The sequence below is a fragment of the Schistocerca gregaria genome, chromosome 11 (genome assembly GCF_023897955.1).
Source record: "Schistocerca gregaria isolate iqSchGreg1 chromosome 11, iqSchGreg1.2, whole genome shotgun sequence".
Taxonomy (NCBI): Eukaryota; Metazoa; Arthropoda; class Insecta; order Orthoptera; family Acrididae; genus Schistocerca; species Schistocerca gregaria.
This window is the reverse complement of record NC_064930.1, coordinates 38,862,296-38,878,159: the sequence shown is the minus strand read 5'-3', so window position 1 is coordinate 38,878,159 and position 15,864 is coordinate 38,862,296. Positions and strand designations below refer to the sequence as shown.

The 15,864-nt window shown below is 46.2% G+C and overlaps 1 protein-coding gene across 1 annotated transcript in view; it reads right to left on the bottom strand.

The window, feature by feature from the left end:
* LOC126295175 (zinc finger protein 723-like) overlaps positions 1 to 15,864 on the bottom strand; it is a 92,363-nt gene that overhangs the window by 45,212 nt on the left and 31,287 nt on the right. The window contains exon 4 of the mRNA XM_049987481.1: positions 11,131 to 11,223. Coding sequence (XP_049843438.1) covers positions 11,131 to 11,223 — 93 coding nt within the window. The remainder of the gene's footprint in view (positions 1 to 11,130; positions 11,224 to 15,864) is intronic.

Sequence of the window (15,864 nt, the reverse complement as noted above, 5' to 3'; positions counted from 1 at the left end):
GAGCTCTAGACATCATGGACCATGCAATGTAGGGCTGACCAGAGGTCTCTTTCCACGAGACTAAGCTCCAGGGGTGGCGAAGTGGTGGTGTGCTTGGCCAATCGACACGTTCGTTTCCTGGAATGCCGATGTGGCCCACAGTCCACACAAATGTCACTGAACTACCACACTCGGCGAGACTAGAAACAGTGGGATCCCACCTTCTACAAGAAGGCTAGTCACCGGACTAGTGCGGAAGGCACCTGTCGAAAGGCTGATGCCACAATGGAGAATCGGGTCGAGGATCTGCAACATTGAACGTGCTGCTGAGTCGTAAAACACGCTCCTGTAGTCAAGACGGGACTGGACTAAGTCCTTATAGAACTGTAGGAGGGTTGTTTCCGCAACCCCCAAATGGTGTGGCTGAGGCAGCAAAGGATGTTGAGGTGCCGGCAGCACTGTTGTTCAAGCTCGTGAAGATGAGGTATCCAACTGAGCTGAGCATCAAACAGCATGCGAATGAAGTGATGCATCTCCTCAATACGAAGGAGTTCATTGGCAAGGTAGAGCTCTGGATGGAGGTGGACCGTTTGATGATGACAGAAATGTATCACTCGGGTCTTGGAGGCTGAGAATTGAAAACCATGGTTGGACGCCCAAAAAAGTGCCTTACAGACAGCTCCCTGCAGCCGCCGTTTATAGACACTGATGCTTGGGGAACTGTAATACAGACAAAAGTCATTCACATATAGAGAGGAACAGCCGCAAGACCATTAATCACCACCATATAGATGGGAACACTAAGAACCGAGCCCTGTGGCACACTGTTCTCCTGAATATGAGCAGAGCTAACTGACACGAAAGGAGCGATTGGAGAAAAAACTCCATAGAAACATCAGAAGTGGACTCTGTAAGCCCATTCGTGCAGCGTAGCAAGGATATGATGGTGCCAGGTGGTATTGTATGCCTTCTGAAGATCAAAGAAAACAGCAACTAGATGTTCTTGCCGAGTAAAAGCTGTACAAATAGCGGACTCTAGCGAGATTAAATTGTCGATCACTGAGCGGCCCTGACGGAAGCCCCCTATTGCTGGGCTAGGAGGCCCCGAGCTTCAAGCATCCGCATGAGCCGCCGAGTCACCATCGGTTCCAAGAGTTTGCAAATAATGTAGGTAAGGCTGATAGGGTGATAGCTATCAACCACCAGCAGACCTGCACCATGTTTCAGCACTAGTATGGTAATGCTATCCTGCCAACGAGTTGGGAAAACACCCTCCGTCCAGATGCGGTTAAACAGGGCGAGTAATTCACACTGACAGTGCGCCGAGAGTTGGCGAAGAAACTGGTTGTGAATTTGTGGAGAGGTATCGGGGCAAGCTGTAAGGGCACTTTGGACCTCTTATTCACTAAATGTATCGTTCCCAACGGTGCGTAGTTCTGCACTCTAGCCTGCTGCCGTGGAAATATGAGCGAAGTACTCTGCCAGATATTTGGCGATGGCGATTGGGTCAGTACAAAGTGTACCCCGAAGAGAAAGGCAAAGGACAGATGCACAAGGGCAAAAGCCAAAAATGTGTCGAACCTGCGACCACACCTGAGATGGGGAGGTGTGAGAACCTAAGGTGGCAACATATTGTTCCCAGCAGTCCTGTTTGCTCTGCCAGATTAACCGCCAAGCTCGGGCCCGCAGCCGTTAAACGGCAACCAAATTCTCTAGGGAAGGATGACGCCGGTGTCATTTGCAGGGCTCGCCGGCGGTCCCGGATAGCTTCTGCAGTCTCTGGTGTCCACCAAGGAAATAACTTACGCCTTAGGGTACTTGAACAGCAGGGGACAGTTGCCTCAGCTGCAGGAACAATGGCCATAGTGACCTCGTCCACTGCCAAATCAATATCACCAGGAAGCGGAGCAATGGCCATAGTAGCTAAGGTGTAGGCTGCCCAATCAGCTCCATGAAGAGACCATTGTGGTAGCTGGTCAGGGGGTTGGGATTGAAGAAGAAAAACCAGGATAGGAAAGTGGTCGCTACCACAGAGGTCGTCGTGAACCCTCCAACTGAGGTATGGAAGAAGAACATGGCTACTAAGAGTGGGCAATGGCCGAGTATGTACCATGAGTCAAGCTAAAATATCTAGGAGCACCAGGAGGCAAATGTCCTGCTGTGCCAAGAGAACCTCAACATTGCTACCTGGCCCAAGATCTGGGCCCCACCCCGTTAAGGGTGGTGGGCATTACAGTCCCCCAAAAGGAGGAATGGTGGGGGGAGCTGCACGATCAAGGCAGCTAGGTCGGCAAGAGGGACAACCTCATCTGGAGGAAGATAGAGGGAACAGATGGTAAGCTCCATTCCTGCCCAGATTCGAACAGCCATAGCCTAGAGAGCCATGTGAAGTGGCACTGTGGCACTAGGTACAGTGGCAAGAACATAAACACACACCAGACACCCTGTCATATTCTACGCGGTTCTTATAGTAACCCTGGTAGCCACGGAGGGCCAGACAAGTGGCAGGGAAGCAGCACCAAAGCTCTTTCAACTCAGCAAGGTGGTGGAAAAAACCATGGCAATTCCATTGAGGGATAATGGTATCCAATTGTGAAGACATGGGAGAACATGGGGGAGGGGGGGCTGGGGGAAGCTGGCTGCCACCAATTGCGAAGTAGCCCAATCAACTTCCATAGGAGCTGTGGGTCGAGCAACATCTAGCTCCTGAGTGGATTCTAGCTTCTCCACATCATCTTCAGGTGCTGTGGTGAACTCCATTTCTGTCTCTATGTCGTTCTCCTTTTGCTTCTTCTTCTTTTTGGTAGGGTCCCATTTGTCCTTCAGTTTATCAGGCTGGGTGGGCTTTTCCGACACAGTCTCATGGACCGATGAAGACATGGAAGCCCTACGGCCCTCAGGTGGTGGCTTTTTCAGCCACTGGCTGACATCTGGAGGGGGCAGTAACCATGGAAGGGAGGGCACCAAGTTATCCCTTCCACGATAGGGGAGCCGGAGGAGGCGGGCACTTCTCCAGCTCAGAAGTCCCCAAAGAAGGAGAGGTTGTTACTCCTGCTGTTCATAACAGGGGAGCAACAGAAGAAGGTGTTCCCCAACTACATGGGGTGCAGAAATACACTCCTGGAAACTGAAATAAGAACACCGTGAATTCATTGTCCCAGGAAGGGGAAACTTTACTGACACATTCCTGGGGTCAGATACATCACATGATCACACTGACAGAACCACAGGCACATAGTCACAGGTAACAGAGCATGCACAATATCGGCACTAGTACAGTGTATATCCACCTTTCGCAGCAATGCAGGCTGCTATTCTCCCATGGAGACGATCATAGAGATGCTGGATGTAGTCCTGTGGAATGGCTTGCCATGCCATTTCCACCTGGCGGCTCAGGTGGACCAGCGCTCGTGCTGGACGTGCAGACAGCGTGAGACGACGCTTCATCCAGTCCCAAACATGCTCAATGGGGGACAGATCCGGAGATCTTGCTGGCCAGGGTAGTTGACTTACACCTTCTACAGCACGTTGGGTGGCACGGGATACATGCAGACGTGCATTGGCGCTCACCTGCACGGCGTCAAACACGCATACGACCATCATTGGCACCAAGGCAGAAGCGACTCAACGCTGAAGACGACGCGTCTCCATTCGTCCCTCCATTCACGCCTGTCACGACACCACTGGAGGCGGGCTGCACGATGTTGGGGCGTGAGCGGAAGACGGCCTAACGGTGTGCGGGACCGTGGCCCGGCTTCATGGAGACGGTTGCGAATGGTCCTCGCTGATACCCCAGGAGCAACAGTGTCCCTAATTTGCTGGGAAGTGTCGGTGCGGTCCCCTACGGCACTGCGTAGGATCCTACGGTCTTGACGTGCATCCATGCGTCGCTGCGGTCCGGTCCCAGGTCGACGGGCACGTGCACCTTCCGCCGACCACTGGCGACAACATCGATGTACTGTGGAGACTTCATGCCTCACATGTTGAGCAATTCAGCGGTACGTCCACCCGGCCTCCCGCATGCCCACTATACGCCCTCGCTCAAAGTCCGTCAACTGCACATACGGTTCACGTCCACGCTGTCGCGGCATGCTACCAGTGTTAAAGACTGTGATGGAGCTCCGTATGCCATGGCAAACTGGCTGACACTGACGGCGGCAGTGCGAAAATGCTGCGCAGCTAGCGCCATTCGACGCCCAACACCGCGGTTCCTGGTGTGTCTGCTGTGCCGTGCGTGTGATCATTGCTTGTACAGCCCTCTCGCAGTGTCCGGAGCAAGTATGGTGGGTCTGACACACCGGTGTCAATGTGTTCTTTTTTCCATTTCCAGGAGTGTATACGGCTGGGCTGGAGGGCCCACAAAAAGTGGCTGAGCTTGTGACCAGGGATGGCGACATCGAAGCAGCTGCAGGAAACGTCGATGAAATGAGCACAGGGTGAAGTCGGTGGTATTTGTGTTTGGCCTCTGCGTAAGTGAGCCTGTCTAAGGTCTTATACTCCATAATCTTCCATTCTTTTTGATAAACCACGCAGACTGGCGAGCAAGGTGAATGTTTCTGTCCGCAGTTGACACAAGCATGGGGCAGCGTACATGGGACGTTGGGGTGGGAGGCACGTCCACAATCCCAACAGGTAGAGTTGGCATCATATCTCGGTGACATATGCCCAAACCTCCAGCACTTAAAGCAGCACATGGGAGGGGGGATGCAAGGCTTAACATCACATCGATATATCACCACCTAGACCTTCTCTGGCAGGGTGTCACCCTCGAAAGCCAAGATGAAGGCGCTGGTGGTGAACCTACAATTTTTAGGACCCCTGAAGACACGTCGTACAATGTGGACACCGCGGCATTCCAGATTTGCACAGAGATCATCATCAGACTGCAAAAACAATCACGATGAAAAGTAAGTCCCTGAACCATATTGAGGCTCTTATGAGGTGTAATGGAGACTGCAACATCACCAAGCTTGTCACAAGCAAGCATTGCCCATGACTGTGCTGGGGATGCTGTCTGTATGAGGACTGCTCCAGACCTAATTTTAGACATGCCCTCAACTTCTCCAAACCTATCCTCTACATTTTCAACAAAAACTGAGGCTTTGTGGTCAGAAATGTGTCCCCATCTGTTTGGCTACAAGCCAGAAATAGAGGAGAATACGTCGCACCAGGTAATTTAGACTGCCGTTCCTCCCTGGTGTGGACAGGGAAGGGAACAATTGGGGGGGGGGGGGGGTCATACTGTAAAGCATTGAACTTTCCTTTCTTAGAAACTCATGCTTGCACACTATTCGTATTTCATTTCATGGTGGTCCCACGAGCAGCTAGGGTAAGGAATGTCCACCCAGAAAGAGCCCCGCTGGCTGGAGTAAGCTCAATACAAGAGGGTGGGGGGTGGGGGGGGGGGGGTTGGGGTGGCAGCTGGTTCCCCAGAGGTCGCCTACTAGCAACTGTTCTACCTCAACAGCCATGCATCTCCTAGGCATGCAGCACACCTTGAGATCAGGTTTTTTTTATTGAGGTTTATACCATCCTCACGGCCCAGCCAGTTAAGCCAAGATCCCCGGGTTCTGTACTGTACAATGTTCCACTGTCACGCCTTACGGTGGTCATGGAGGCACGCTCAGAGCTTACAGTTAGGACTGGTGGTGCTTCCCAGTCCCCAGCTCAGGGACCCCAGGGTCACAAAGCACGTACCCAACAACTAAATGCTGAGCCCCCTGAGGGGCATTATCTGTTGTGGATGCTTTTTGTTGCTGCTTTGTTTGGGCTCAATCATTCCTTTCTTTTCATTATTTTAGCACAAAGTCACCATTTCTGATCAGCATAACGATAGAGGGCAGGAGTGATTAGTGTTGTTCACAATTAACTGATTACAGGCAAGCAAGAATGTTCATGTGACCATCCATTTTTGTGATTTTGGTTTAGTGCATGTGGCATCCATACACCCTAATTTTTGAGCCTTACCCATTGCATGCAAATATTGGAAAGTCATGAAGAGATCACAGTTCATCGAATTTGCCAGTTCTGAAGTACAGTGACATGGATCATTGTGAATTAATGCAATTAAATGATCTCCATCAAGCCCTGAAGGTAAGTCACTAATGGAAAAACAATTCTCCTTAGAATGTAAAAACAATTTTCTTGCCAAGCTCTGTCCAAAGATATTAAACACAAACAGGATGCAAATGTGTGACTGCCTCCATTGCTTTTACACCTATATAGAACCCAACAGTGCTCCTATTTCTCCACTGGACACTCCACTATCTAGTGGACACAGTTCCACTTAGTACTTCAAATGACAAAATGACAATATGTAATTAAGAGCAACAGTGAACTACAAATAAAAAATGACAATTGATAAATAAACCTTCAGCAACAGGAATACCAACATGCAACACTTAAGTCTATCAACTTATGCACCAGCCTAGTATTTAGGAAAAACTGAGATAATATCAGGCCATGAAAACAATTTCTTAACAGTAGCTGGAAAAACTGTGGGGAGGGGCAAGTGACCGTTGAAATTAGATTCATCAGACTCAGTCAGGAAGTGTATACTTGACCAGACATCAGATGAATGGTCAAATCAGTCACAAGAATCATCTGCTGACAGAAGCAGGAACTCTTCTTGTTATGATTGTAACAATATAATAACTAAAATATTGTGCTGACTTTACAGCATGACTGAAATATGCAGTGTAAGTGTAGAAACCTTATTGGCATCACATTACAAACTTCCCTTTACTCGTGAAACTACAGTGTTACGGTGTTAAATGATTTACACTTACAAGAACTGAATCTTACCTTAGCAACAAAAACTGGGTCATAGTAATAAATGATACCTTGAGAGGAAAACAGAATGGAGAAACAATCATACCATGTCCCAGAGGGTTCAGCATTTGATTTATCCTGACCTACATAAAGCTAAAACAATTGCAGGTGCATTCAAAAACTGCAATACTTGCTGATGACACCAAATACACTGATAACTGGCAAGCATATTCATAGTAGAAACAGCCAGGAAAATAAAGGAACATGCTTTCAACTAGTTTACAGGCAACGTAACAAAAATTCAACCTTTATACTTACATAAGCACACCTGATGCAATTCCAAACAAATCCAAATTACTTACAGATACAAGAAGATATCAATGACAGGCACTGAATGAGGATACATGAGAAGTTCATGGGCATTTGGATGGATATTAAATTAAGAAAGCACCAGCAAGAGAATGAGTTAACCAAAAAGCTCGTATCTCTCTGCCTTGCAATTAATTAATTTTCTTTCAGAGTGTCAGCTTGCAGAAATGCTTCCTAGCATGCTTTCACTCAGTACTATCCTAGAGGATAATCTTATAGGACATGGCAGCTATGAACAAATTAGTATTTATCCTATACAAGCTTGTAGTACCAATGATGTGATGATAACTGAACACCTTGCATAAACCTCTTCATTGACCTAGGGAATCTTGCTCCTACATCTCACTATGGAGCTCCCTATTGGCTTTTACATTAAGTAACAAATCTGTTGTTTATTTGCAGTTGGCTGTCCCAGAAGATATTTACAAAAACAAGTCAAAACTCCAAAAGACGCCATCATAATTGCCTCCATATGGGTAATGTTGAGGGGATCAACTTGAGAAGTTTACCATTTTGTTGATCCCATTTCAACTGAATCCCAAGTAGACTCCGAGGAATTGTATGCAGTATGCCTCATTTAGCCTGTGACCAATAATGTCTACATCTTCCAGTATCAGGTCATTTCTAATTAAATTGCATGTTATAAAATGAGTCATCAAGGGATGACTAACTGGTAGCTGCAACATTACTAATGGTAATGTGCTGTGCAACATGGGACAGGAAGTTCGTTGGTAGTGATCATGATTTATTATCAAACTTATGGGATGTGATGAACAGTTTAGTGGGATTGGCACTGAACTGAATCTGAAGAGAAGGGAATTCTGTAACAAACTGAAGAAAGTTGACAATATTAGAGAAAAAAACACTGATCGATCAAAAACAGAAGAGATGGATAATTATCAGAAATATAATTGTTCATATGAATTGTGTACCACTGCACTGGAACCTGCACAAAAGAGCACTTCTGAACAGTTAGCTGCCTGAGGGGTTGATCAGCTAAAGGTGCTGCAGACCTGAGCTGGAAATTTGCTTCATCTCACAGTATGCTATCTCATTTACTGGTGGGAGTTTGTGAAAGGCTCCACCTATGTGCTCCTCTTCCAACATCATTGGATGAACTATGATACTACATGCCAACAGCATTGAGTTTCCTAAACTGACATGCTTGAAAATGCATGGATCAAGTCTATTGCCTGGATGCTTAAATGAATTTAAAAGAATTTTAATGTTTGTGATCAGTAAATAATGAATCTGATTCTAAACACAGCTGTGAAAACCACCTTAATATCACATGTGCATACACACAAATTGTAATCAATGGGAAGATCATATGGCTGCTTTGTAAATAAAGGCTTTGCAGGCATATATAGAAGTAAAAAGCTGACACCAATTCTGTACCTTTATTGATTACAATATTATAGCTTTGTGAAATCTGATGATTTTAAACATCCTGAAGAATCGCTTATACAGGTATTCCTTCTTTCAGTAAAATATGATAATTTGTCTTGATGGGTCGCGTCTTATGTTTCAGAAATTTTTCCATAAAATTAAATTTGCTTTCAACACTGTAACCTCTGCTCTGGCTAGAGATGGGAAGCGAATGTTATTCATTTGTTCATTCCTTGATTTACACATTGCATTCCATAAATGAAGATGTGGATGGAAGTGACGTGAACCAGTCTGCAAATCTTAAGGCAGAAGCTCCCACAGGAAATTTACCTCTCAAGTATACTGACAACCAGCTGTTTGTGACTAGTGCTAATTTACTGACACTGCTAATTATGTAAACTGCTAATGGGTTATTTTGTATGTGTGTTAATGAACATTTACTACTATGAAAAATATCACTGTTGCTCCTACTACATTAGTCAGCTACTTATTTTACCTAGTATCTCCACATACATTGATACTCCGCTATCCAGCTAATGGTGCATTGGGAAGGGTAAACCATAACCCTGCTGGTCATTTTTGTTCCCATTCCACTCGCAAATATGAGGGAGAAAGACTGTTTATGTGCCTCCATATCAGCCCCGATTTCTCAAATTTTATCATCATTGTCCTTATGTGCAATGTATGTTGGAAACAACAAAATTTTTCAGCAATCAGCTTCAAATGGCAGTTCTCTACATTTTCTCAATAGTGTTTCTAGAAAGAACATCACCTTCCCTCTGGGTATTCTCATTTGAGTTCCTGAAGCATCTCCATAACACCTATGTACTGTTTGAACCTACCTATGACAGATGTGGCAGCCGGTCACTTAATTGCTTCTCCAGCAAAGTATTACTTTGCTATCTTGCTCTAGCTTCTCATGTAATTACCTAAAAAATTCCCAATTCCAGAATTAATGCAGAATATTCCTGTCCATGTGCCAGTATCGAAATGGTCAGCCCAATTTTTCTGCATCATTAAGCCTTAGCATTTTATGCTCCTGAGACCACAAACACTGCATGTCACTAGCTGACAGAGCTAAGATGTTCACTGCAAAACTGCATGTGCCACTCAGGATCACTGTTACCGTCACACATCGTATTTGCTTGTTTGCTCAGGTGTCTACCACTATTAACCTAAGTTACATATTTTCAAAGCAACAAGTGGGTGGCGAGTACAATATCAGTGATTTCAGTGCCAACCACATGACATGGTTTTCCAGACCACACAATTAGAAACACACTGTTCTGCACACTTGCTATGGGAGCAGCACTCCATGCAGTGGACAGTATCCCTGAACCTCTGGCCCTGGTGCATCTTGTTTGACCTGTGATCTCTTGGGCTGCATACGAAGGTCAGTATGGCCTTTTGTATTTTCATGGTAAGTGGTCACCAACTACAATCCAGCCACTTTGACAACTACAGCTATGCCCCATGACACTGTACAGTTTGTTGTTTTGGCCTAGCTTCTCGTTTGCATATGCCTGACTTCTCTTTCTGTAAAACTCTTGTTGTAGAACAACACTACTACCGTTTCACTTACTGTCCTGCCTACTTGTGATGCCAATGCATCCCTTTAATTTGTTTAAAATGGCATAACATAAGTCTCTGTCACACTCCTTTACATAATGTGAGCTGTTTCCAGCATGATCGTTTGGTTTGTTGACCTGTATGCTTGTATGATCACCACACATTTCTTTGTTGAAGAAGCCAACATTTTGTGCCTGAAGAATGCTTTGTAACTGGCAACAAATTTGTGTATGAACAATGAGATCAAGAGTGAGCCAGTGCCTAACCTTCTACAATTGTATGTTAAATGTTCCCCAGCTTTGTCTAATTTCATTCCTGTGACATATTGGTCAATGTGAGCATCTCTTTCTCTTACCCAGGTCATAAAGCATATGTAAAAAATTAATCTTTCCTTCTTTAGATCTGGCAGGACTAATAGTGAGGTCATACACGGCTTTATCTATGTACAATCATTCACCAAACGCTATATACAGAGTTATTATATTACTCAAAATTTTATAACCAATACAACAGGCACCACAGAAACTGCCACAATATGACCAGGTTTTGCGCAAAGTATCGGGGCTGATTTACAACACACAAAGTTTTTCCTCTTTTTCGTAACTCAAAATTTTTTTAGGACAAATGTAAGAATAACAATGATTCACACAAAAGATAAGAACAGCCAATGATCTTTTGAACTGTGTTGGTCAGAAGTTATTGAAAGTAGGAATATTTCTCAAATGACCTACACTATTAGAACTTACACTTCATCTAAATGTGAATTTTGTGGACATCGCACACAGCCATTATCCAATACACTTGATATCAACAAGGGCTACAAAAACATGATTATACCAGCCACCAGTCCCATTCCATTTATATTTAAAACAGTCAGCACGTAACAGGTGAAATGAAAGTTAAGTGCAGAAATACAAGAATACTCTACAATTATCATCAGCACCACGTTCCAGAAAACTGAATCTGTGACAATTTCACTGCAATGAATCTTTTACTCGACACAAACACTTATTACTTGACTACAGGCAATATATCAAACATGTGAATACTCACAATATTCTCAGTTACACTCAGTTCCAAATTTAATTCAGGATCCTCCTTGATAAAATGAGTGGACCATGACGTTCCCAGTGGATCTTCAATGGACTGAAAGAAGGAAACAATCTGAATTATAGCTGCTTGGTAACTTCTGTGTGTATATGACAGCTCTACCTATTCCTCTATGAGTATCATCCAACTTACCCCCCAAGTGGGGGAGGGGCCTGCGGGGGAGAGGGGTGGGGGGGCCTGCGGGGGAGAGGGGTGGGGGGGGCCTGCGGGGGAGAGGGGTGGGGGGGGCCTGCGGGGGAGAGGGGTGGGGGGGGCCTGCGGGGGAGAGGGGTGGGGGGGGCCTGCGGGGGAGAGGGGTGGGGGGGCCTGCGGGGGAGAGGGGTGGGGGGGCCTGCGGGGGAGAGGGGTGGGGGGGCCTGCGGGGGAGAGGGGTGGGGGGGCCTGCGGGGGAGAGGGGTGGGGGGGCCTGCGGGGGAGAGGGGTGGGGGGGGCCTGCGGGGGAGAGGGGTGGGGGGGCCTGCGGGGGAGAGGGGTGGGGGGGCCTGCGGGGGAGAGGGGTGGGGGGGCCTGCGGGGGAGAGGGGTGGGGGGGCCTGCGGGGGAGAGGGGTGGGGGGGCCTGCGGGGGAGAGGGGTGGGGGGGCCTGCGGGGGAGAGGGGTGGGGGGGCCTGCGGGGGAGAGGGGTGGGGGGGCCTGCGGGGGAGAGGGGTGGGGGGGCCTGCGGGGGAGAGGGGTGGGGGGGCCTGCGGGGGAGAGGGGTGGGGGGGCCTGCGGGGGAGAGGGGTGGGGGGGCCTGCGGGGGAGAGGGGTGGGGGGGCCTGCGGGGGAGAGGGGTGGGGGGGCCTGCGGGGGAGAGGGGTGGGGGGGCCTGCGGGGGAGAGGGGTGGGGGGGCCTGCGGGGGAGAGGGGTGGGGGGGCCTGCGGGGGAGAGGGGTGGGGGGGCCTGCGGGGGAGAGGGGTGGGGGGGCCTGCGGGGGAGAGGGGTGGGGGGCCTGCGGGGGAGAGGGGTGGGGGGGGCCTGCGGGGGAGATGTTCCAGGTAGTGAAACGTGTGATGCATGAGATGTGTTATGCAGGGGAAATGGTCGCTTGAGTATATGTCAGACATAGCATACCACTCTAACCAATGTGCAAGTTGGATAGTGGATATTGAGAGGTCCAAGTGGGAATAGGTATGCATTGCATCCAAAAGGAAGGTAGGTGCATCAGTATTTAAGTAGACTAGATTGAGGTGGTTGAAGAGGTCTGCGAAGAGGGAGCCACTGGGGCAGGATGCTGGAGAGCCCCACAGGAGATGGTGGGCATTAAAGTATCCAACCCACAAAAATGGTGTAGTAAGCTGAGCAATTAGTTGTATCATGTCTGCCTAAGTAAAGGGTGAAGACGATGGAGTGTAAACAGTAAAAATGGGAGATGTGAAAGTTGGGAGAGTAATTAGGACAGCAGCTTGTAACACCATAGCTCTAATACTCCTATGATTTATTTTGGTTTTTGTTTCATTTAATATTACATCGTTAAGCTTCTGTAAATATTTTTGATTGAATAGATAACACAGAATTGTATACTCCTTTCTTTGTAAGAACTTCGATGTCATGATATGATTCTATGCAGTGTAGTATATCTGTCATTAAATTCTTTGTTTCATTTGGAGGGAACAAATCTTACTGTATGTAATTGTAATTTCTGTGTGAATAATTTCTCGTAGGAATGTCAATATGTGCAAATATTATGTTTTATTGAATGAATTGGTTGCTGTTATGTAAACTGCTGATCCTCACTTAGGGTTCTTAGTTAGTTTGTATGTAAAAGATGTTGTGGTTCCCCTCGGAGATGGACCTGTGTAGCGCACACAAATTGTGGTTGGTCTAGGTAGAAAAGGTGGGACAAGAGTCAGTAGGGGGCGAGCCACCAAACTGTGCACTGCCATGTAATAGTTGCACATTGTCCTGGTTCCGAGAGAGTATTTTTTTCTGCTACTTTCCAATGCCTCTGATGGATGGATAAATAGCTGGAACGACTCTGGAATTGGTATTCATCATCGCCACCACGAAAGGCCAGAGTCCAGCAATTATGTCTGCAAATCCGCCTACCGACTTGCAGTTGCCACCACACTGCGCAATCACTGTAAAGGAGTACTATAATAATGTACAGTGAAGGATCAGCTAAATGGGTGTGTTAGTGTGGTCAAATACAAGGTAATTTACAACTGAATTTATGTACCTACCTTGATTTTTCTCCGTATCATAACACCTCTCAGGTTCCTCTCCATGAAGACAACCGTTTCCAGGTTTCCTTGGAGCTGTGAGAAGCTTGTGTTTTATATCATCAGTAATATCCTGATGGTGATACAACCTATTAATTGCCAATTGATAGATGATGGGAGTCTATTAGAAAACTATAATGATCGTGAAAGTATAGTGAGTAACATGGGAAACTTTAGAGCTCTTTTAAGATTTAGAATTGACGCTGGAGAGTTGCAACCAAACCATCACCGTGAGACCAATAAAGCAAATGCCACTTACATACGTAAAACAGCATGTAAGGAACTTAATTCATGCTGTGAAACAGTGATGTTATCAAGATTACTGGAGGAAATCAAAGATTCTCATTATTACAGCATAATCTTCGATGAGGCTACGGACATAGAACACACACCCCAACCGAGTTTAGCTGCAAGATATGTTGATGGTGATGGCAAATTACACAAAAGATTTTTGAGTTTCATTGACATCAATAAAGACAAGGATTGTAGTGGAAGACGATAAACCTCAAGTGTGTCAAGATGAAGAGCGTAGTGTTACTAGTGAAGTATAGGTACAACAATTCTAAGGAGAATGGAAAGCCTTTCTCTGTCCCTGCGGAACTGTGTGGGTATAGGCTGTGATGATTGTTCAATTAATATGCTAGAATGAAAAGGAGCTATGGCTACAATAAAAAAGAAAGCTATCAACGTGGAAGTAGCACCATATCTAAGTCATCAGATCAGTTCAACCTCACTGCCTCTCGCAGCTGCGAAGTTGCAAGTGTGAGAAACTCACCTGGTACTATTGAAGTAGTAGTATCATTCTTTATAGTAACTAGCAACCCTCTCCATTTATGTAAATTAATGCCCACAGACAACCCAAGAGTCTACTTGCTTTGTCCCCTCAGTCATTGTGGCTGCAGGATCAAAATACTGTCTGTACCCTTGGACATGTTCAAAAGAATAGACAACACATGCATGTTTGATGTGTGAAGATTGGTTATGAATAAAACTTTATTTTGCAGTGATAGTGACTCCTTCCATTTATGTTTAATCAAAAATAAGTAACTTTACTTAGGGCTAACGTTTCATGACTTTGTTTAGTCAAAAATCTCTGCTCCTTGAATGTAGCATTATCGAGCACCCAAATTCTGGCTGAAACTACACCCACAGCAATCAAGACCAATTAGCATGTACGCATTAAGTTACCGTTACTTAAAACAAAGATTAAGCGAGTACTTTATTCAACTGCTAACAACACTGTAATTTAATTGCTGTTTGAGAATCAAGATACATATGTAGCGCTTCCCTCACCCTCCTCCTCCCCCTCACACCCTCTCTTTTTTATGATTACATTCCTTCCATGTCTTTGTAGTCAAAAGGTGCAATCCCATATTTTAGTAACTTTAAAGTGTATACACGGTCTGTTACTCAGCTTAATTCTTTTGAATGAACAACTACACAGTGCAGTAATGCATTAGCCTCCACTGGTGAAACGTCAGAACAATAGCAAGTTAGAAATATTGCTTTCTCTGTGTGTTTTATAGTTTATTCTTAATAGTAGTGCTGGAATGGACATAACGTGTGCACGCTGTGTGCAGATGAAGAAGCTGACCTCAGTTAATGAGAGGCTGAAGATGCTTTTTGCCATGTTCAGCAGCATTCAGGCTGCTGCCTACTGCAGTAGCAGTAGCCAAGAATCTGAAAAGTCGGATGGGATGCCTAAGGTCCCACCTTTTTGCCCAATGGCTCTGCTGTCAAGACACCTTGTGGTGTACCCAATGTGGTCAAGTTATCCTCACCAAATGGTGAGGGATGGGTGGTAACTGTTAGCACTGAAGCAGAGAGTGAATATGAAGGCTGGCCTCACCCATTGATCCTGTGAGTAAACTGGCAGGTGTTCATTCACCAGGATCCAAACAGCAACAGTTGAGGAGGGAATTGCTTGTTAATCAGGAGCTCCAACATTAAATTAATTATGGAACTCCTTAGGGAAATGGTGTCCAGGACTGGAAATGAATCCTACTTGTACTGAATATGTCTGCCAGGGAGCCTCATCCGAGATGTGGAGAATGTCCTGCCTGTGGCTATCAAACATGCAGGGTGTGGCTGTCTCCAAGTTGTGGCTTATGTTGGCACCAATAATGCCTGTCATTTGCGTTCTGATGTGATCTTCAGTTTATATAGACAAGTAGCACAAATGGCAAAGAGCCTCTGAGCCACACATGGAGTGCTTGCAGTACACAGTTTGTATCAGCATTTCCATAATTGATTCGAGTCCTTTGGTTTGGAGTGAGCGGAGGGTCTCAACCAAAGGCTTCATCGATTCTTTGACTATCCCGACTGCAGATTGCTAGACATGCGTGGAGAATTGGAGGAATACTTGATGGGTCTGGGATGCACTACACAAAGCAAGCTTTTTTAGGCTAGGCAATAGTTTGAGGTCCTCTGATGAATGCAAGCTAGACAGTGCGGAGATACAGAAAACAGACTGAAT